This window comes from Austrofundulus limnaeus, unplaced genomic scaffold (genome assembly GCF_001266775.1).
Source record: "Austrofundulus limnaeus strain Quisiro unplaced genomic scaffold, Austrofundulus_limnaeus-1.0 Scaffold114, whole genome shotgun sequence".
NCBI lineage: Eukaryota > Metazoa > Chordata > Actinopteri > Cyprinodontiformes > Rivulidae > Austrofundulus > Austrofundulus limnaeus.
In genome coordinates, this window is record NW_013952516.1 from 945,006 (window position 1) to 967,978 (window position 22,973).

Genomic DNA, 22,973 nt, shown 5'->3' on the forward strand with positions numbered 1-22,973 from the left:
AAATACAATTAAATAAATTTTAAAAAATGGAATTGTGTACAGGCAGACAAACGGTCAGCCCGTAGGTCCTGATTACAGCTCGTTTCTTCTCCTGCGCATGTCAAACCATAGACATCAACACGTGCAGCATTGGTGGCTAGTTTTGGTTGCTAGCTGAACAGTTTTTAGACTTTTTATCGTAAAAAGTATTGGGGAGTCACAAGTCAAATTGAAATGGGTGTTCAGAAGAAAAAGGTACGAGTTGACAAGTTGTTTAAGTCGGATTAAAACACGTAACTTCGACTAACGCTTAGCTAGGAGCTGTAGCTGCTCAGTCCGGTGATTAGGAGTTTGAAATATTTTATCGCTTTATACAACACGGATGTGAAAGATTAATATGTTGGCACATTTCTTGCTTTACAGTATGAAAGGGGCGCTGCCACCAACTACATCACCAGAAATAGAGCACGCAAGAAGTTGATGCTGAGCCTCGCAGACTTCAGGTAACAACAATATTTTCTCTTGTCTTTAATTTTATAATTGGTATTTCTACTACTAGTATGTATTTTATCACTACAGTCTGTTTTTTTCATTCTTGATAAAATTACGTTTCTTCAACTCATTTAGTCCCCCAATGCTCCGTCCTTCTACTACAACTTAATTGCTGTTCAGTGTTGCCAGATGGGAAATGTTGAATTATCGTATTTTGAGGAAAATTATCGTACACACCCAAGTTATGTTCTAGAGAGGCTCAAATTTAAAAATACATCCTGCTCAGCTCACAATGTGCTCTGTATTCAACAAACTGCACATTCTTTTGTTTATAACAAAGTTAAAAAGCACTGTTGGGTGTCTTTTTCTAAACAAATTTTTGTTGTAAACAAGAACAAAACATGTAGTCTGGGGAAATGCTGCATATAAAAAGAAATGTTAGATAAAATGACTAGAATAAAATGTAAATTGTAGACAAAGTTAAAATGAAATCAGGAAAAGAACAAATCATTGTAGTTTATTGTACTTTTGATAAGTCAAGAAATAAATTAATTGCATACTGAGCAAATGTAATCTGCAAGCCTCCAAAATCTGTTTTTTTTTTTCTTTAAAAAATAGCTTCTGGATGACACCTGGATGTTTCATTAAATGTAAATGTTGCTTATACCCCTCACCTTCTCAGTCCCACCTTTTCTTTTTGATTTTACAGTTATTATTTCTTTCACATAAGTACTATTATATTTATCTTTGCTTCTAGTAGTTGCCATCATAACCCCAATGTGGGAGGGGTGTTCTCCCCCAGAAAATTTTGAATGAAGTAGGTGCTGTTTCCTGCAGTATTCATTTCATGTCTGGATGGGATAGATATCTACCTGCAGCAGGGAGAGACGAAGCGTGAAGAAGCCTCCTGTCGGTGCTCTGGGACCGGGGAGAAGGAGCTCTCAGCAGCACAATGGAGAAATGCGTTCACGACAGAGCCTCTCAAAGTCTCAATAACACCAGAAAAAGAGTCGCTAGATTTTCACTTTTCTGAATAACAGTATCTAGAAGGTCTGAAAACTCTGTAAATATAGCGAGGAAGTGACTAAATCAGCACCGCTGTGTTCCACAACCCCGCCACCTCTCATGTGCGAGCAGCGTGTCGGGTTAATTACGTCATACATTGGAGCGGTCAAATTATCGTACATTATGGGATTTTTGGGATTATTGATCGTACAGAGGGCAAAATTATGGTACAAATACGATAATTATCGTACACCTGGCAACACTGTTGCTGTTCTTAGTTATTTTATATGGTTCATTGATGTCTTTGTGTAGCTTTGCTTTGCTCTGGTTTTGTCTGGTGTGAATCAAGTAGTTTAAATTGTTTTAAAAACGAGCAGATTATAGCTAACCGAGAATTTAGTGATTTTAAAAACGGTTCTCACTAATAAAAAATGAGAAAAAAGCATGGAATGCTTTTCTTCCCCCGGTCCTGCTAGTTCAAGTTTTGAGTTGTTATTTTTCTGATTTGTAAAATAAAATCTATATGCCTTTTCATCTTCCTCTGTGGCTGAAGTTGTTTCATTGAATTTACTATAAAATAATTTAGTTATTTCTAGACAGAGTAATGTTTATTTTTATTTTTTTGCCAAACCCTTTAATTGATAAAAGGAGAAAATGAAAAATAATAATAAATCCCAGCCAATACAAAGAATTTCAATGTTGCACAGGTTTGAGTTCTGTTTTGGTAATCCAGACTATACAAATGTGTCTTGCATCCTGAACCTAAATTTCATAATTTATTATGGATGTGTTCTGCCCTTCTGATGACTAATATAAGATCTATCATTTCATCTCTAATGTAAGATTATTTTATTTTGTTTTGCCAACTAACACAGATCTTTTTTTATTGCATTCGAACCTTTAGGCGGCTGTGCATCCTTAAAGGCATTTATCCTCATGAGCCAAAACACAAGAAGAAGGTGAACAAGGGCTCCACGGCACCAAGGACTTTCTACCTGCTCAAAGACATCCGCTTCCTGCTGCATGAGCCCATCGTTGGCAAGTTCAGAGAGTATAAGGTATTTTAAATCACACCACTTTTTAAACATGCATAAATTTAGATGATTTCAGACATTTGCATAATTATTTTTTAATAGAGTGGGGATAAAAATCTTATTGTCAAAATGTTTTGTTTTACAGATATTTGTACGAAAACTAAAGARGGCTTATGGAAAAACAGAGTGGACTGATGTGGAAAGACTTAAAGACAACAAGCCATCATATAAACTGGATCACATCGTCAAAGAGAGGTAACAGTTTTTTTTCTCTCAACATAACAGTACAACTGAGCATGTTTGAACTTTTACATTTTCCCCACTGTTAGTTAATATTTGATTGTATTGATCTGAACAGATGGGCAAATTCCAACAACAGAAAATGCCTTTAATCAAAACAATAACGTCATTTTTTAAAGTTGAACCAGAGCTCTAGACTAACTTTTTGCACTGGTTGCACCGGTGCGCCTAACATTTTTCCTTAGGTGCACCAGTAAAAAATTTAGGTGCACCCAAATTTGCAAACGCATCACATTTAACATTGATGTTTTAATGGTTCACTTTTTTAAAATCATTGTCCATTAAGGCAATATTAACTCCCAAATAATTTGTTAACAATCTAGCAAAAATAAAGTTCTGTATTTGAACCAGAATCATAGACGTATAACTTATTGAAAATAATTTTAAATTGATTCTATGACCTGAAATATTAACTTAAACATCAAGATAAATGAAATGTAAGAAATTGTAAATTCTAAGTGCAAATGTTGAACATTTTATAAATATCTTAAACATTTCATTGTTAAATGTCTTTTAGATTACACCTGCCCCTCAGATAGACAACTCCTGTAGTTTTGCCTTCAGGATCTTTGGCCTTGGCTAAACCAGAATGTTGAACAGAGAATTATGATTAACAGCAGAAATATTACTAGTATTTATTAAATGAGAAAATGCTTTTTAAAATAATGAAAATAACATAACATGAAAAAGTCTTCTATTTAATTTGTATTAGTTTAATTTTATGTATCGCTCACTAAAAAACTAAGCTGTGTAGTCATAAAACCATTTTAAGAACCTGGAACGTAACTGTGGTGAAGCCAATTATATGTAAAAGTGGCCTGCCATACAGGTGAGCTTCCTCATGCTGCTGGAATGATCTGCTGCAGAGCAGAACCAGACTGCAAGATGGACTTTTTACTGAGAGCAAGCAACCATCCACATTTAGTTTCCACAGTTAACAAAAAAAAAGTTTCTGACTCTGGTTTGAAAAAAAAAACAAAAAACGATTGATTCACTGCACCACTACACCAGAGCGCGTGTGCATGCACGTTTTTGCAGAAAATTGCAAAGTCCYCATGAGGATAGAAGAACAAGCGTGTGTGTGTGTGTGCACACGCTGGGTGTAGAACGGAGCGCTGTGTTCATACTGCTAGATACCCCCCACCCACGAATGATGGGGTGCACCAGTGCGACAGGAAATATTTTAAGGCGCTCTATTAAAAAAAAATAAGGTCACATTTGCAACCAAATTAGCTGCACTCTAGAGCCCTGTGAACATAAAAAAATACTTTATCATTTTGAACTGTGGTAAAACACTGCAGTGCTACAGCATGTGATGCCCTTATGTCTGTGTTGACTTTACCCATAAGTATTCTTTTTGTGATTTCCTATTTTAAACACATAAAAAGCAGTTAACAGTCTGTATCTGATAGACTGCGATACACCAGATGTTATTTTAGCTGTATAAAACCTAAAATTTCTTTCGCATTTCAACATTTTGTATCTGTTTGCCAAAGTACAATGCAGGTACCAGGTTTTGTCAACAGATGGCAGAGTTGTAAAATTTAGAAAAATAATACATCAGTCTAATACAGTAAATCGCTTTTCTAGACACTCAAAGATATTTTACAATTTTCATACATTATTCATTCATACATCTATTTATACATTGATGGTGGTAAGCTTTAATATAACCACGGCTGCCCTGAGGCACACTGGCAGAGGTGGGGCTGCCATGCACTGGCGCCATTGGGCCCTCTGACCACCACCAGCAGGCAAGGTGGATGAAGTGTCTTGCCCAAGGACGACAACTAAGATGGATGGAATGGGGAAATGAACCGACAACCCACCAGTTACAGGATGACTCTCTAACCACTCAGCCATAGCTGCCCATTTACAGGGTCATAGCCTGAATTTCTTAGACTTTAGTTTGAAATGTTGCCCAATTAGCTACATTTTAAACTTAATGTCCTACTTTAAAACCGGTAAAAAAAAAAATAGGTATGTGTTAAAGCTAAACTGTAACTCATGGAAGTGTTTTACAGTAGAACAGACTTTTCTGTAGATATCAGTRGTGTTGTCAGCTGCTGGGATGTGTGAGGGGGTTGTAACAAAAACAAAGAGGTTCTTCTATGGATATTGTATGAAAATGTTGTGTTCTGGCCTTTACTGTTTCATTTCTGTGGCAGGTATCCCACCTTCATTGATGCCCTCCGGGACATTGACGATGCCCTCTGCATGTGCTTCCTTTTCTCCACATTCGCCAGAACGGGAAAATGCCACGTGCAAACAATTCAGCTGTGCAGACGTCTTTCTGTGGAGTGGATGAACTTTGTGGTTGCATCTCGTGCTCTTCGAAAGGTGAGGTTTTTTTTTTCACTGCTCAGCAAAAGAAAAACAAAGTGTTTGCCACAGGAATACAGTATGACTTTCTGTTTATTGGCYGTTGTTCCATAACAAGCTAAACACTTTATTTTTTCCCTGATAGGTTTTCCTCTCCATCAAGGGAATATATTATCAAGCAGAGGTGATGGGACAGCTCATTACATGGCTGGTGCCATATCAGTTCTCCCATGATGTAAGTGCAGATTGATGGTTGMAGTCAGTAGGGATTATGCTAATACACGGTCACATTATTACTGTGGGATTACACTGAAGGTTGGCTCAAGTCAGCATTAGAATCCAAATCAACAAAGAGTATTGCTCTCATAATCATGAAACCTACAACCAGTGCTAAAGATGCCTCAAGCTGTTTTTGTGCTTTTATTGTATTTATTTGAAATCCATCATATCTGAATCAATTGTTTTTCCAAATCACCATAAGGTTAAGATTATCATTAATGGGACTTATTTTTCACCTGATTAAAAAAACAAACTAATTTCTTACCACAATTGCCCATTAATAAAGGCCCGCTTGTTCACAGAGACACACAATTTAAAACAATTATGCACACACACTAAAATCTAAGATGAATTTAGAATTTCTAATTAGTCTAACATGCATGTTTTAGAGCAATRGTTCCCRAAGTTGGGGTCGAGACCCACAGTGGGGTCCCGAAACATCAAGGWGGGGTCCTGAAAAGATTTTCTGAATAACTTACACTAAAACATTACAACAGCAATTTTTTTTGCCTTTGTTGCTACAAAAGAGTAAAGTTAGTGGACTTGAAATGGACAAAAAGAGAGTAATAAATATTGTTATTATGTTCTTGTGTATTTGACGTGAAACAATGTTTATCAGCCAACAACACCTGGGGTCACAGCTCTCTGCTGCTATTTTGTGGGTCAAAAGCTAAAAAGTTTGGGAACCACTGTTTTAGAGGAAACAGGTCAACCTGGAGAAAACCCATACATGCACAGATATAACTTACACGCTCCACACTTATTACTAGCCATCCATCCATCCATCCATCCATCCATCCTTCCTTCCTTCCTTCCTTCCTTCCTTCCTTCCTTCCTTCCTTCCTTCCTTCCTTCCTTCCTTCCTCCACCACCTATTCCTTTGCAGGTCGTGGCGTCAGACTGACTCATTAACCGCTGAAACAAAAAATACCTCAGTTTTTATTTAGGTGACTCTTTACCATCTGCTTGGACAGTTGATGATTGTATAAGATATAGATTTGATCATGTTTGAATAATTTGTTTATTCTCTCCTTTTTCACTACCTAAACATTTTAAAATGTTAATTTTCCCTCTTTTTCAGCACCCGACAGATGTCGACTACAGAGTCATGGCAACGTTCACAGAGTTGTACACCACCCTTCTGGGGTTTGTCAACTTCAGACTCTACCATTCTCTCAACTTGGTCTATCCTCCAAAGGTATCTGAGACTTGTACAAGACTCTTTCTGTGCTTACATAGACATGTAATTACCTACTAACAAGTGTTTCCTCCACAAATATTGTTCCTGTTTTTACAGCTGGACAGTAAAGCAGAATCTGAACTCAAAGAGGAGCATGAAGAAGATTATGCCATGAATTCAGAGAGCTACTTGGAGGTAACAGTCTGAAATAAATGTTAAGGGTTTTATATSAAACAGATGTTAAGAGGTGCTTTGTAACACTTGTGTCGTGGTGCCACAAATTTGGAGGAATTTTAAGAATGTTGATGCACTGAAACGTCAAGAGTTGACTGAGCCGTGGGGGTGTCCCGATCCGATATTGATATCGGATGTCGGTCCRATATCAGCCAAAAAACGRGWATGAGATTTTATCGCCTGCATAAAAATGATCYTATAAACGCGCTCCGATATAAGCAGTCCAATCCAGCARTCCACTGACTCYACTCCAGCTTCTCTATCCAGCAGYGCTTGGATCCAGCATGCAGAGCCCACGTGATCACAACAATGTGCTGCACTAACAAAGTAGCAAGAAGTAGGAGTGATGTTGGCAGTACTTTCTATTTTCATCACAAACAGAGTTGAAGCTAAGTGGAAAATTGTCACACACAAGTTTTCTGTGGGGGCAGAGAACCKTGTACGTTTTAAACCGGAGAAACAATCAGACTCTACTCTCCACCCTGGCAGCAGCTATGCGGGTCGGCTCAGTCCGGCCTCGGTGCAGTGTGTCTCCATGGTTCCAGTTTCAGAACCTCCTCTCTGGTCCAGTCGGTGGTTCTAAGCGAGTACAGCACGCTTACGATTTTGACATCAGCAGAATGCTGCCCGTGGATTAGCTCTCGGATTGATTGACAGAAGAAAKGAGAACACAGCTTTTGTTTTGGAATATGAGGATGACATGACGAGAGCAGTGATAAAAACTGCTCCCTGCAGGAGCGAGAGGCTGATCTCCACATGATGCTTAGACTGTAGAAAGTGGAAATGCAGCTATCAATTTAATTAACTGAATAATTCTTACTATTTATTTTTTGCTCTTGTTAGAGTGATGTTTAATCTGTTTACACACTTGTTTTAGTGAAGATTAAGTGCAATGATCATGTTGTTTTGGGCACAGTCAGTAAAATTGGAGCTGTGGACTCAACTTTGAACAGTTGGACATTGGACAATAATGTGTGGTTTTGTTTTGTCCCCACCTTTAGTTTTTCCCTTCATAAAGCAGCACAAGGCTGACAGATAGTAAAAAATATATGGAGTGATTTTGAATTGTTATTTTACACTTTAAAAGTACATTTTGTTTTTATTGTTTTATTTGTCAGGGTCTTCTAATTTATTTTATTGATTTTATTAAATTGTAGAATGTTCTTCAGTTTTAAATGTATGTGATCCATTGGTTAAAAATAAATGGGTCAATATTTGTCATACCTACCCTTTTCCCCTGTTTGACTTGATCAAGACTTTTCTAAGATTTCACACTACAAAATAGGTARAAKTGTGTGATTTGTACTGATATGGTATCGGGTCAATATCGGTATCAGACARTTCTCAAAGTTGCAATATTGGTGTCGTATCGGAAGTGAAAAAGGTGTATCGGGACGCCCCTACTGAGACGTACAGTATAATCTGCTTCCTGCTGCTCCTGGCTGTCTTGTTGTAAGGACATAAGCAGTAGTTTGTACATTTTGTTCAGTAAAATCCAAGTTAAAAAACCTAGTTGTATAAGGTCATTAGTTTAGGTTTAGTGTCAGTCGCAGTTCATTCACTTGCTGAATCAGTAGTCAAACAAACCAAATTATGTTACTGGTAATTATTTTTTTAATCCTCAGAGCTAATGACACAYAAAAGATACAGATAAGAACTCAGCAGCACACGTAGTTTAACGTCTCACTCATTCCTTGTATTTAATGTTTTTACAACGGCGTGGATGGAAACAAGATACGTTCTAATAAGTTATTTCCTCAAATTGTTAAACTGTTTGGATATAATTACAGTGTGAATGTTTGTCTAACTTTATAATTTCCTGTTTGTTCTTACTGTTGATAAAGGTTTTATGGCCTCTACCAGAAGATATTCAGTTTAGTATTTTACATACAGTAATAGAATTTAATTTGTTTGAAGAAGTTTAATTTTGCTTGGTACTCAGCAAAACATGCCTTTAGCTGTAATTAAMGACTTTTAAAAATGACAAAATGCCACATCTGGGTCACATCACAACGTTCTGCTAGATACTCTAATTTGGTACTTAACAGAATAATGCACAGAGCAGAAAATAAAATCCTGATTGATTGCCTTCTGCCATGAAAGACAAGTGATCATGTAATTGCACATGTGTGTATGTTAGATTTTAATTAAACTTTCAGTAATTAATCATTGGATTTACATTTTTTACTTGTTATTGTTTTGAGTCAGGCCAGTTCAACATGGCCACCACAGCTCATTGACTGTAGAAAACAAAATATCTATGAAGGCAGTTTGTTTCAGTCACAGACATGAATATATCCAGGAACATGACCAGTTGCCACAATTTTTGTTATTTAAATTTATTGGGCTTGAAAATGAAAATGCTAATTTACAATAATACTAACAATAAACAAAACTATTTTTTCCTGACTTTTTGAMATGCAGAAACTGTCTTCTCTGAGTTCCAGTCTGGCACGTGTAGTTTCTGCAGACGAGGAAGAGGAGGCTAAACTYGATCAGTTCCCCACTGAAGAGGTGAGAGAAGTAACAAGCTATGCTGTTTGTTTTAATTGTGCTAAAAATAAACACTTATCCCAGAAAACATCAAAACAACTCGTGATGACCTAATTAGTCTGAGGGCAGAGGTATTTTTTAGAGTTGTGAAACCTTTTGAAGATACTGTATGTGTTTGGGGATTTACAGCTTTATGTTGAGTTGCTAGGTGTTCTCACCTGAGATGCTTGTTTTACCCAGCTGGTTTGAGGTTATAAAGAAAACGGCTATTTTTCACCACAGGGACTTTCCACGAACCTGTAAAACCTTTTGGGGAACTCTGACATGGATCTTGTAATTCAACAACCTGGGTTTTGGGTTCTTCTACTTTATTTCCGGCATCCCATTACACATTACAGCACAGTGAATATGTACTGTGTAAATACTGAATTAAAGAGACTTTTTTTTTTTAAATTTTATAACTAGGGCTGGGCGATATGATCAAAATTTTATATCACGGTATTTTCAACATTTTCACTGGTTTCACGGTATTTGACGGTATTTTTCTTTTCATCACAGCTCAGCTGATAATAAAATGTATAAACCCTGCTCATACATGTCAACTTGTACAGATTGTAAGTTATAAGGATTTTACATCGTTTTGCAGGTATACGGGCGTATAGAGCAGTCTCACGGATTTTTTCAAAACCTGATTTTCAAATTTATCTAACATGTCTGAGCCTGTAGGATGATAAAAAACAATAAACWACATAAGACAGCCATCTTTTAACCTGTTTTGCTGCTAGAAATAAGTCTTGAACTTGCTGAGCGGGCACTTTCATGTCCGCAGCCACCCGCGGCTGCAACTAGCTGCTCCAAACATTAGCATGCTAACTCACATAGCGGTGCAGCAAGGAAAAATGTCCCCCGGGAAACAACAGTTCACTGGCGGCCGCAACGAAATATTCCGCTATTTAAACYGGAATGTCCRGTATTYAAAAAATTCAAATCATAACAAAAATAAAWACCTGTATTCGGTACAAAACAGTATACCGCCCAGCACTATTTATAACCATTATTTGCATCGAGAACAAGGTGAGGTCTATTGTTTTACTTTTTCCTCCGGACAGGTTTTTCATTTAAATATTTTGTCTCTCTAAGAGACTTCTTCATTTTGAGGAGTTGCAGATATAGTTGCAAAAGAGAGACGAAAGGTTTTAACATAGAACACATCCAGAGGACCTGACTCAACTTTGTTCGATTTTTCTACCTGGATTATTGAGATGAGTCAAGAAGGACAAGTACTATGTTTGCTTTATTAGTGCCTTATGGTTGCTTTTTTATGGCCTTGTGGTTGATGTAATTTGATTACATTGAAATTAATGCAAACACAAAAAAACGAACATTTATATGTCCTATGTCAGACATCCTGATCCACATACAAAGTGAACACTGAATTACAAAACTCTCCCATAAAAGTTAATTAAGTTTCTGAAATTTTAGTTGATGATTAAGACCTTATCTACGATATTCTGGGCAATAATTAAAATGGATGAACTTGCACCTCACGTCTGCACACACTGACTTTTTGATGAGAAAAATATTTTCCAAAGTGGAACTTTTTGAAAACATTTTTTTTGTGTGTTCGTGTTTGGATATAGAAGCCAACAAAATAGTTTTTTTTAACATCTGTCTCACTTCGTTCCTGATCCCGTTACCAGTAAACTTTGATTGTGCGCTGAGCTGATTCATTACTGTAGGACAGTTGTAAATGATRTCAAGTAAAGACTCAGGCTTTGGAAGAACTTGTAGATGCAGTGCTTTCTTTAGCTAAATTAAACATTCTTTCTCTGTCTTTAGAAATAAAACACACACACTGTAAAAATGTTTTCCTCATTTTATTACATTATAGAAATCATTGTAAAAGATTTTTGTTCTATTATAGATGAATAGCAAGTTAATATGGTCATAATTTATTCAGCTATATGTTTTTTGTTTTGTTTAGGAGGACATGGAGAAGATGGAATCTAGAGAGAAAGAACTCAAACAATTGGAAACCCAGAAGAAGTTGTTTGAGGGTCTTAAGTTCTTCCTCAACAGAGAAGTCCCCCGAGAGTCTCTGGCTTTTATCATCAGGTGAGATGTTGAAGCTATTTTTTTATAAACCTGTGGTTTCCTGAATGTGTTAATCCTCTGGTCGTTTTATTTTTTTTAGACATTTTACAAGTCAAATCTGATAGTACTTAACTTTAACTGTGAACTTTACTGTAACAGTCAGTGTTTACTTCCTGTTTATATTTTCCCATATTCAGCACCTTTTGTCTCCCTGTTCTGCTCTCTGTGTGAATTTATACAAATACTTTCAACTACATCCACTGTGTGTAGCATAACACACTTTTTTAAAAAACTTTTTGGTAAAGCTAAACTTCAGAGTGTTATCTTTGGTGATTCAACTCTTGATCATATAAACCGTTGTGTTGTGCAGACGGTCCTCTGCTCGGCTGAGGAAACATTTTTCAAATTGATAAGTTTTATGCTGATTGCAAATCAGCATTAGCTGATGCTGACTCTTTTTTTCTCAGGTGTTTTGGTGGTCAAGTGTCCTGGGACAAGTCTGTTTGCATTGGGAGCACGTATGAYGTGACAGATGAGACTATCACACATCAAATTGTTGACAGACCAAATGTTGACAAACAGTACATAAACAGGTGATGAATGTTGTTTATTTGTTGTGTGTTCTGAGCATCTGTAAAACTGTTTTTCTTGTGAAACATTTTGAATACAAGAAGTGATTTTGCTCCTGGTTCATTACTTTATCTTTAACAATTCAGGTTTTCACAATCATTAAACTGTTTTTGTTTTATGGCAGACATATTACTGTTTTATAAAGGAAACTGAAAAATTCCTTGGTTCTTATTTTTATATATTTTGTTGTTTCAGGTACTACATACAGCCCCAATGGGTGTACGATTGTGTTAATGCTAAAATGTGTTTGCCCGTGGAGGACTATTTCCTTGGAGTGACTCTGCCACCTCACCTGTCTCCATTTGTGGAGGAGAAGGAAGGGGATTACGTGCCCCCTGAGAAGCTGAAGATAATGGCCTTACAGCGAGGAGAAAGAACTGGTGCGGCTTGGGTATTGTTTTCTAGGAATGATTTACAAAGTATTGCACTTTGTCGATTTAACAGTAATGGTAATTTAATTATGTTTAGGTCTAGTTAAGAGTCAGTTAACGCTTCTTGATTACACCTGGGATGATTATTCAGGCAATTATAGCAGCATTTCAAGTGTAGAACCATTTTCCAGGAACTGGAGTCTCTTCAGGGCGACTATTTTTCCTCCTGCCCTTTTCCAAAGCAGAAGCCAGGGAAGAAATTAACATCTGATACATTTTACTTTAACACTGACTTAATTCACATGTGGCTGTGGTAACTCTGTCAGGACTGTAGTCTTTTAATCCTGAAGCTGCAGGTTTGAGCCTGAGTTCTGTCAGGAGGGTTATCAGAGTAAACTAAAATCTAAATCTTTCACGTGTGACTCATGCAGATGAGAGAAGCTGAATGAAAGAAAAAAAACTGCTTGAGTTCACATCTTTGTGATGCTTTGTAGGCTGAAGTCTGACCTTATGGATGCTCAAAACTCCCAATAAGGTTTGTTGGGGAGGAGCAACACAGATTTAATTTGTTGAATCTACCTTTAAACTTAAGTGGAAATGCAAATGACCCCGGGCTGAAAGTGTTTAGCCTTTAAGTCCAGGATCTTCTTCATTTGATGTAAATGAATTGTTCTAAAAGGTGTGTAAATAAATGTTTTTTTTAATGAAATGTTTTTGTTCCAATCCACTTTTATCAGTACACTCGTTTGATCATATCATTATTAGCATTATTTTCAAATATTTTTTTAATTGCAGCTCAGGAAGAGGAGGAGGAAGATGAGGAAGAAGAAGAAGACGACGACGACGATGATGAAGAGGATGATGATGAAGAAGAAGAGGAAGATGACGACGACGAGAAAGATGATGAGAAAAATCTCAAGAAGATGGAGGAACAAAGATCCCTGGGCAAGGTAAGAGATTTGTCTTTTTTTTTTATCGTGAACTTGTAGAATCTCTGACCTATCTCTCCTGGTTTTAGTCTTTAAAAGTTAAAGTGACGCCTGGAAAAGTGAAAGCAGAAAATCCAGCACGCTTGAGGGAGGAGGAGAAGGCTGAGGAGAAACGTCTCGCCATTATGATGATGAAGAAAAAGGAGAAGTACCTCTACGATAAGATCATGTTTGGAAAGAAAAGAAAAATCAGAGAGGTACACTTTTTTTTAAACTGTACAAATGTTGATTGATGTAGATAAGATTTAGCTGTGTGAAAAGAACACATTCTTGCACTTTTGTGTACTTTACTGTCAATAAACCTTTATCTWAGAATGTATAACTGTATAGTGTAGCTGCTGTTAATAAAAAAAAGAGCCTGCTGATGACCTTGACTTCACTGACCTGGAAAGTGTTTGTGTGACAAGTGATGAGTATTCATTAACTACGGCCCATTTTTTACAGGCCAACAAGCTTGCTGCCAAGAGGAAAGCTCATGATGATGCTGAAAAAGCAAAGAAGAAGAAGAAGGCCAGAAAATAACTTCTCTTGATGTTTGGCTGAAACTGACTTTGTGCAACTTTTAAGGCTAATGTGAGATAAAAATCTGTAAAGCCTCCAGTTTCATACAAAATTTCAAGATGTAATGATTAATGTAAAAGTAATTCCCTTTTTGTGTATTAAGTTCGTTGTTCTTCATTAATAAACACCTTTCATTTAATTTTTATTATACTTGCATGTTTAAAACTTGAAATTTTTTTTGCTACGTTTGTGATAGCAGCTTCTTTAGGAGATATTGTTTCTGAATCAAACGCAGTCCATAAATGCTCCAAAGATGTAAACAGAGGATGATCCACGAGGCGGTGGGTTGAGGTTATTGGTAGAACGCCTTCACTGATTGGGTTTTGCACAAACTGTGGGTGTTGATGACGAACAGGACTTGGCCTCTCTGCCCTCTGACGGCGGTGCAGTGATCTTGTGGGCCAAAGGCCAGCCCAGTCGTTCTCCCCATTCCTCAGCCTCCTCACTCAGTTGGACACTCTGTTTCTCCTTCCTCCCCTCTTGTTTCCACCCGGCTCTGAATTCCGCACAAGCCCACCCATATCGGGTCTCAGCCTGGCACTTGGGGCGCCCAAAGGCGAAGACACTCCCATCCCAACAAAAGCATCAGTGTTGTACTGCTGCATAGATCAAGTGTGCCTTCTAGGAATCTGGGCCACAGCACTGAAGGGAGGGAGATGAAGTTCACATGATTTCAAAAGGCGTTTGTGACCACATGTTGCTACATCCTGTCATGCAGCCATATTGACTCCCTTGAAATGTTTCCCATCCCTGCTGAAATTTCCTGTTCTGTTGCTTAAGAGATAATTGCAAGAACAGGTTCTGATTTGTGTCTTGCCGAAGCAAAAATAAGGCAGATTATGAAAGAAAACAAGAATATTTGTTTAGCTAATTGACTTGAATCTGTTCTGTGTACATTCATCCTACCACGCCTATAGATCCAGCTTACTAAAAGAAAAAAAACCCTTTCAGACAAAAGACAGAGCAGTCTTGATCATCTGGAACAATTAGAGCTTTTGTGCTGTGGATTTCTGCAATTGCTCTTTTTTATGCCCTCCCCCCTCCTATCAGCATGCAGCTCAAACTTCAGCGTCCACACTCAATAAGCCCTCTATGTAGACACAGAATAGGGACTATACAGCCTCCCTCTCCCTTTTTTTTCCTGCTCTGCCTTTCTTTCTTACACTCAGAGAGTAGCGCACGTCCCCTGACAGAGCCTGACGTCACGGATGGCTACATGAACCTCCCTGCAATGTTTTATTCAGCGGGATCGGCTTCAGAACTGAAAGTTGAAGGGGAGAGGCGTCAGGTGTGCACGCACAGCCAGCAGGGGAGGAAAGAGGAATAACTTCCAGGTGAATGAGATGTGCATGTAATAAGACGTGACACTGGATGTGATGAGAGGAGCTCTGACTGTGCCGGGTCCATAACAGCATGTCAAGATCAGACACGAGGAGATTAACCTGCTTTAAGCTGGAGCTGGGTGGACCACCTGATGCAGAAGAGCAGAAAACACATCTAGTTGTTCCTCTCTGGATGATTGCATGAGGGTGAGAAACTTTTGTATTGAATTTTCATGTTTTTTCTCTTRAATGCTAATTATTTTATTATATACTGGGAAAAAAAGATTTCTAAGGAATTATGCAACACTTTAAACAAGGAATATAACCTATCATAATTTTTAATGTTTTCTGTAATGCATTAATTTAATTTTTTATTTGTTTTACATAAAAGTAGGAAAGAACATCTGTTTTTTAGATGTGCAGGCAACATTTAGGAAGAAAGATTTTTATGGACTTCATACCATGTTCAGTAAAATTACATTTGGCGTAAAGTTCAGAAATTTTGTATATTTTTTTATCATCTGAACAGATGATGGATAAAGGAATTTATTCTATTTTGACAAACATTTAAGGCATAGGACTTCAAAAATACTTTAAAAATCCAGTAAATTTTACATTTATTGTAAATAGATAAAATGTCCCTTGACTTGCAGACTTGCTCCATTTTTCACTATCTTGGTTCTTGAATGTCTCCAAACAGCTGGCTGCAGAAATCCTCTCAAAGTCCAGACAAAGCAAAGAAACGACTACTTTGGTTGTGTTTGAAGAGTCGTGTTTGTAGAAACCTCAGACAAAAGACTAAAAATTAACTCGGCATGAACGGAAACTCAATCAATTTTCAAGTGCAGGAGATGACCTTAACCCACCTGCTGCCCTTGGGTCTTAACAAGGACTGTTAGGTTATTACTTAAAACAAAATCTAATCAAAACTGAATATTGATCGACTCAGAAGAACTAAATAGTGAGTTTGGAAAAACTGACAATTTCAGTGAATACTGACAGAGATTAAAGACTTTGCATTCCTTAAAGGAATACATATTTCTCACTCTCTTTCATGCCAGAGTTTTAGATTAAGCTCATTTTATGATGGAGTTGAAGCCATTTGGTCAAAACTTGAAAATAACATGATCCGTTGGGAGTACATGTTGGGAATGACTGTCAGCTACTACCACACCAAAGTGTATCAGTATATAAAATTCACTGTCAACGTGTTGGCTAAAGCTAATCAGTTGTAAATAACAACCCAATGATTACTTTCAGAGAGTTTTATTGGGTTCCGTCCTGTGTTTTATAAGATATTTTGCTAACAAGCAAACAGGGTTGACTCCCACAGTCAAATTCAAAATGTTAAGCAAATATTTTATACAATATGTTGTGCTTAAAATAAGTATTGAGGATAATGCTCAGCTACTTCTATGTCAGTTTTTAGGCCAATAACTGAAAAATTGACTGAGTTATAACAATTTCATGGCTACTAAGACGGTGTTGTGGAGGCCATTTTGAGTCGGGCTGACTACAAAAGCTTATCAGATGTAAATATCAACCCAATAATTAGTTTTTTTTTTTTTTTTTTTTTTTTTTTTTTTTTTTTTTTTGTAGAACAGACCGCTACAGAAGATCTTTCCTGCCCACAGCCATCACAGTCTACAATAACTCTTTAGTTAAATGATTTACAACATCTAATTTTCTTTTGGGATCAATAAAGCATTTTTGAATTTGAATTCTGACAGTTTCATTTAAACCCATTCAGTGGTTCATGAGATATTTTGCTAACAATACAGCCAAAAACATTTGCGATAACTAGACTGTGGATTAGGAACAAAACTAAATTTATCAACTCAAACAAAATCAAACAGATGAGATGTTCTGGTATCAACACACATTTTGGGTGTCTTAAAAAATAAAACAACAAAATAAAACAAAGTGAAATGAAAAATTTTCTAACAAGGATGTCTGAAAGTAGTCAGTAGTTTAAAAACTCACTCCACCTCCAAGTTTTGAAAAAGTGATTACACATGAGACACACGTGTGGATATTATCAGTCAAAGCCGCTCATAAGGCTGAGTAATTATGAGTTGCAAGAGGAAGATTGTGTGTTATTTGGTTTGACTCATGCTCACAGCAACACACAACAGGTAATTTAGTGCTGCAGACACAGGTCCTCATCACTGCCCAAGTCTCAAAGTGTCCTGGAACCATTTTTGGTTTGTCATTTCTGATATTCTGCTGGGTTTGTTTACTGCGCATCGCACAGATCATCAGCATCTGAACATCACAGTGTGTGGTGTACAGATGTTGAGAGTCCAGGTGTTACTTTGCTATAGAAACAGTATGTACTAAAAAAAAATAATGAAGTGCAGTTTGAAGGTCTTTTTATGTAGTTACATCTTGTGCTGCTTGTATTTTCTGCTCTAGTTTTTGAAAAATTGTGTCTTTAAAACCAAAGTTAGCCATTGCAAAACTGGCCTTTAGAAAAAACTGTGTGTTAAACAATTCACAGCTAGTTACAAATAAAATCAATGTTAACTTCTTGTATGATRCTTGTCCTACTTTGGATCAGCCAAATCTTCGGTTTGTTTTGCTGCYCTGAAATAATTGAACTATAAAGGAAATAAATAAAATCAGTCCGGTAGAAGAGTTGGGCGTCTTGTTCACAAATGCTGAAACGGGAGGTGGATTGATGAATCGGAGGCCTCGTCCTCAGTAATGAGGATGTTGCTTCAGTACGTCGTGGTGAAGAAGGAGTGGAGTCAAAAGGCAAAGCTCTCAATTTACAGATGTTCCAACTCTCACCTGTGGTCATGAAGCGTGGATCATGACTGAAAGAACCAAATTCCGGATACAGACAGCTGAAATGAGTGGCTGTGCTCAGCCTTGGAGATAAAGAGGGTAGTAGACCTACTACTCTGCATCAAAAGTCAGCTGAGGTGGATCAGGCACCTGATAAGGATGCCTCATTTGGAGGTTTTTTTAAACATGTCCCATTCAAAAGAAAGAAAGAAAGAAAAAATCTCTGGAGCGATTACAATGTAATTTCTCTCTGGTCTGGGAAATCTGGGTTTATCTCCTGGACCTGCTGCCTTTGCGACTCAACAGATAAACAGTAGAATTTTTATTCCATATTGATAAAATAAAAAGTTTCCTTTGACAAACGGACTGAAAACGACACCCCGACATACAGACTGAGTTTCCCGTATCACTGCTCTGCATTTGGGTAATACAGTTCAAATCCAGAGCCAAAGTTCACTTGTTAGGAGTTTGTTGCTTCTCGCTGAGTYAGCAGGTAGCTCGTCTTACTTCGGTCTGCAGGGGAGAACTTTGGATCATTTTCCACTGTGGTGCATAATTTATTCTTTAGAGGACTACAGAACACAATGTTATCMATTTTAGTTCACAGACATCTTTTTTTGGTTCATTATGATGTTTCATTTACTCATTCAGAAGTGAAGCTCGGGTTRCATTAAGCCTTTAGGCTCATATTTAATGTGCTTCTAGTATTTGCTGTGGGAAAAATAGTTTGTAGGGATTGGAATAGTGGAAAATTACACATACAGAATATTACATTATGCCATTCATGTTCTAAATTTAAAAAATCTAATCTATAAACTACATTTTGATGGTATAATAGCTGAATCAGGGTTTATAATTTTAAATCTGTTTCTCTCAAATGCAGGTTGTTACAAAACATTGCTTTATTTTAGTTTCGTTTTTTCATCTACCCTGGAAACCAGAGAACCAAGACTGTAATCTATATGGCTTCACTTTCAATTAAATTCCCAAGTAACTATATAAATAATTAAGTGTTTCCACTGTGATCGAGAGGACCGCTATTGTTTGATAGTAATGGAAAAGAACATTTACAGTGTGTTCTTTTAAGTGCAATCTTTTTTTGTTTGCCTGAGAATATTAAGTGAGGGCCACGATGTCGTATAATTCTGAAGATGTTTTATAGGAGCTGTGATGAAGAGGAGATTTATTCTGTGTCTTAAAGGTAAACTTTCATTCTGCTGGATCATGATGGAAAAGAAAAGGAGGCCTTGGAGGTCCATGTGCAAAGGCCTGATCCTGGGGACCCTTCTGACCAGCAGCATGATTCTTCTTTACTGCATCTCCAACCCGCAGATCAACTTCAGGCTGCCTGAGTAAGACTTAGAACGCATGCCTTTTTGACAAATTATGTGAAAAAGAAGAATTTGGGATGTCGTGTAAAGCTGTTATATGGAGTGAGTTCGYCTCTTACTGCTAGAGATAGGCACCAGGTATAGAAAATGAATGGATGGATGGATGGTTTTCATACTTTTTTTGATTTCAGTAACTAATAAAAACCATCAACACCTTTATAAATGTCTTGGTCTTCTTCTCTGTAGGGTCCCAGTCCCTTACTCCTGTGCCCACCGTTCRTCCCATCTCCACCCCAAACCAACCGCCAACGGTGCACAAGCAAACACCGGACATTCCTGTTCACCTAAAATGGACATTATGTTCATGAAGACTCACAAAACAGCCAGCAGCACCCTCCTCAACATTCTTTTCCGCTTCGGAGAAAAACACAGACTCAGATTTGCCTTCCCAGACAGCAGAAATGACTTCTTTTATCCGTCCACGTTCCAGCGCTCATTCGTCAAAGACTACAAAACTGGAATGTGCTTCAACATAATCTGCAATCACATGCGGTTCAACGCCTCTGAAGTGGCCAAGGTGCTACCCACCGACACATCCTACATCACCATTCTGCGAGACCCCGCAGAGCTCTTCGAGTCATCGTTCCACTATTATGGCCGGTTGGTTCCCTTTACCTGGAAAATACCGGGTGAAGACAAGATGACAGAGTTCCTGCTCAACCCCCAGAGCTACTTCGACCCAGAAGGCTTCAACTCTTTCTACCTCAAAAATCTGCTGTTCTTCGATTTTGGGCAGGACAAYACTCTGAAGCTGGACGACCCGCGGGTAGATGAAGGAATCAGTTTAATCTCTGAGCGCTTTCAGCTGGTCATGTTGGTGGAGTACTTTGAAGAATCACTGATCCTGCTCAAGGAAGCACTCTGCTGGGAGATGGAGGACTTGCTCTTCTTCAAGCTCAACGCCCGCAAGGGATCCACTGTGTCCAAACTCACCCCTGAGCTGAGGGCCAGRGCCCTTGATTGGAACGCCATCGACTGGAAGTTATACCAGCATTTCARCCAAATGTTTTGGAAGAAAGTGGACGCTTACGGGCGGGAGCGCATGGCTATGGAYGTGGCAGAACTCAGGAAGAGAAATGAAGAGATGACGTCCATCTGCATTGAGGGGGGGCAGGCTGTAGACGCTGGTAGCATTCAAGAAACAGATTTGCAGCCCTGGCAGCCGATTGGAGAGAAGTCGATCATGGGCTATAACCTAAAGAAAAATATAGACAATGTTCATCACAAGTTGTGCCGTAAAATGTTGATGCCAGAGATTCAGTACCTGACAGAGCTTGGGGTCAACCTATGGATCACCAARCTGTGGGGTCATGTTCGAGATATCATCAACTGGTGACGAGACATCCCAGTGGGAGAAGTTAACCTTGAAATACTGTATTAAGTTAAAACAACAACAGAGTTCTGAGTGTAGTAGATGAGAATCACATTTCCTTTCATTTATTTGAAAGGCACAAATTCAGTTGTGTTATGTGTAATACACCTGAGAGGAAAGAAAAGTTGTTGATCTCACAATCTACAATCYTGGAACTTTTAAACTTAGTATTATTTACTATGAGTCGATTTAAATGATATTGGTCATAGATTCCAGCATGTTTTCTTAAGCATTTGGTTGAAACATAAAATTCACAAATAACTTCGTGAACTACCTAAAGAAACCAATCTTAATTATTTCCATTCCCATCTAATTCTTAAGGTACTTTGAAGATGTGAAATAATTCTAGATTATTTAGGTAATATATGACGTAAAAATGATGAATGTACTTTTAAGTATTACATCCCGCGTTATTGACATTGGAAGGCAAAACTAAATTATAAACAGAAACATTTAGAACATAAAAAGTAATTTAAGGGATGAAAAAGACTCTAAGCCATTATTAAATGACTGTAAACATCAAAAATCATTTTATGATCCTAATTAAAAGGATTTTTGTTATCTCTTTTTTATTTAGATATGGAAAATGTGGAAATTCAAAGAAAAAGAATGGGTTGTTTTTAAGGATTACATCAAAAAAATGCAAGATATTACTGTAAACAAGTGGAAAAAAGATAATATGAGAAAAAATAATTAAAAAGCAAATATGGCACAATGCAATCAAAAATACAACTTTTTTCTTTTACAATATTAAAGGGTGTTTGTTGAGCTTTCTGCTACAGAATGTCCTTTTTTCTTCTCTGGTGACTTTTAAAAGTCTCAGCCAATTTTTCCATTTTTCTGCTGATTAAGCCYTAACAACACATACGTGACATGTACACTAGTAATATATTTGGATTTGCACTGTGAGCTAAAAAAATATCAACCCCCTATTGTGTTTGTGAATTAAATTGTAGCTTTGTAGTTTGACAAAGACTAAAAGTGTTAAATACTATTTTCTTCAGTGTATGAAACTTTGCCATCATGAAAAAGGAATCCTGAGCAGAAAATTATATTTTTCCTGTTCTTACTCTGCAAAATGTGTCTTTTTCTACATGTACATCCACTGAATAAAAAATAATTTATTTTATTTGTGCATTCGGCTTTTTTTCTAATGTTATTGCCTGCTTACTCATACTGTCTTTTAAACAATCTTCATCTGCAAAAGACACTGTATGGTAAAAAATTTCCCTTATCCAAATTAAGTGAAATGTAATACTGAATGTGTTTATAAAAATATAACGTCATATATGTTTTTTTTGAAATTATTAATGTAATAGTCAGGAGCAAGAATCATCTGGATTTACAAGTGACTTTTTTATCCCAATATTGAAAGTGTATGACTTAGGTCAAATTACCAGTCAGCAATGAATAATAAATGAGTATTGTCCTGTTCTAATGATCTGGGGCTGTAGATAATTCACCAAGTGAAAGCAATTCCCTACTGGCCAATAACATTTTTTTAACATTTTATCTGTTAATTATAAACTATTATTTATATGTTAAACTAAAATTCACAACATAATTTTTAAATAAACTGCTAAGAGGCATTATAATAAAGAGAGTCTTGTATGAATGAGGCACTCACATGAGGTACAACAGAGTGATAAAAATCAAGATGTATATTTTAATTCTCACTACATATRGACGATATTAGACTAATAAAAGAAATTAATAATCAACGCTAATGGTAATAATGCAACTTTTTTTTTACCATGGTGTCAAAGTCAAACATGTTGACTCCAAAAGAAGTAATTTGTCTAAAGCTGTTAGCCCACATAAGAAATTATTGTCTTTGTAAAAAGAAAAAAAATACAATAAAATATGAACGAGGTCAGTAAAACATATTTGCTATTTTATTGGCAAAAACAAAAATATATAAACAATATCTATACGTATTTATTACTGAGGATAGCAGGAGTGTTTGTCAAAGGCAAGAAATTGAAGTGTTTTTCCATCACAACTCCCATTATAGTCAAGTAAGTCACAGCACACATTGCTCAATTAAAAAAATGTTGAATTATCTCCTTTTAGACAACTTTTTTGTATATTTTTATTTCTAAATTTTATATTTTTAAAGATAACTTCAGTATTAC

General features: G+C 37.0%; 2 protein-coding genes across 2 annotated transcripts; both read left to right on the plus strand.

Annotated features, from left to right (window-relative positions):
- Positions 1 to 105: 105 nt before the first annotated feature.
- pes (pescadillo) lies at positions 106 to 14,102 on the plus strand. Its single transcript, XM_014014396.1, has 15 exons — positions 106 to 234; positions 403 to 482; positions 2,381 to 2,534; positions 2,656 to 2,765; positions 4,979 to 5,150; positions 5,278 to 5,367; positions 6,493 to 6,609; positions 6,709 to 6,786; positions 9,250 to 9,339; positions 11,303 to 11,433; positions 11,880 to 12,005; positions 12,238 to 12,422; positions 13,209 to 13,363; positions 13,432 to 13,599; positions 13,847 to 14,102. The coding sequence occupies exons 1-15, from the start codon at positions 214 to 216 to the stop codon at positions 13,922 to 13,924; spliced, it is 1,755 nt and encodes a 584-aa protein (XP_013869850.1). The 5' UTR covers positions 106 to 213; the 3' UTR covers positions 13,925 to 14,102.
- A 107-nt stretch (positions 14,103 to 14,209) lies between these two features.
- gal3st1a (galactose-3-O-sulfotransferase 1a) lies at positions 14,210 to 21,973 on the plus strand. The gene is made up of 3 exons (XM_014014397.1): positions 14,210 to 15,492; positions 19,277 to 19,427; positions 19,653 to 21,973. The coding sequence occupies exons 2-3, from the start codon at positions 19,300 to 19,302 to the stop codon at positions 20,800 to 20,802; spliced, it is 1,278 nt and encodes a 425-aa protein (XP_013869851.1). The 5' UTR covers positions 14,210 to 15,492; positions 19,277 to 19,299; the 3' UTR covers positions 20,803 to 21,973.
- Positions 21,974 to 22,973: the final 1,000 nt, after the last annotated feature.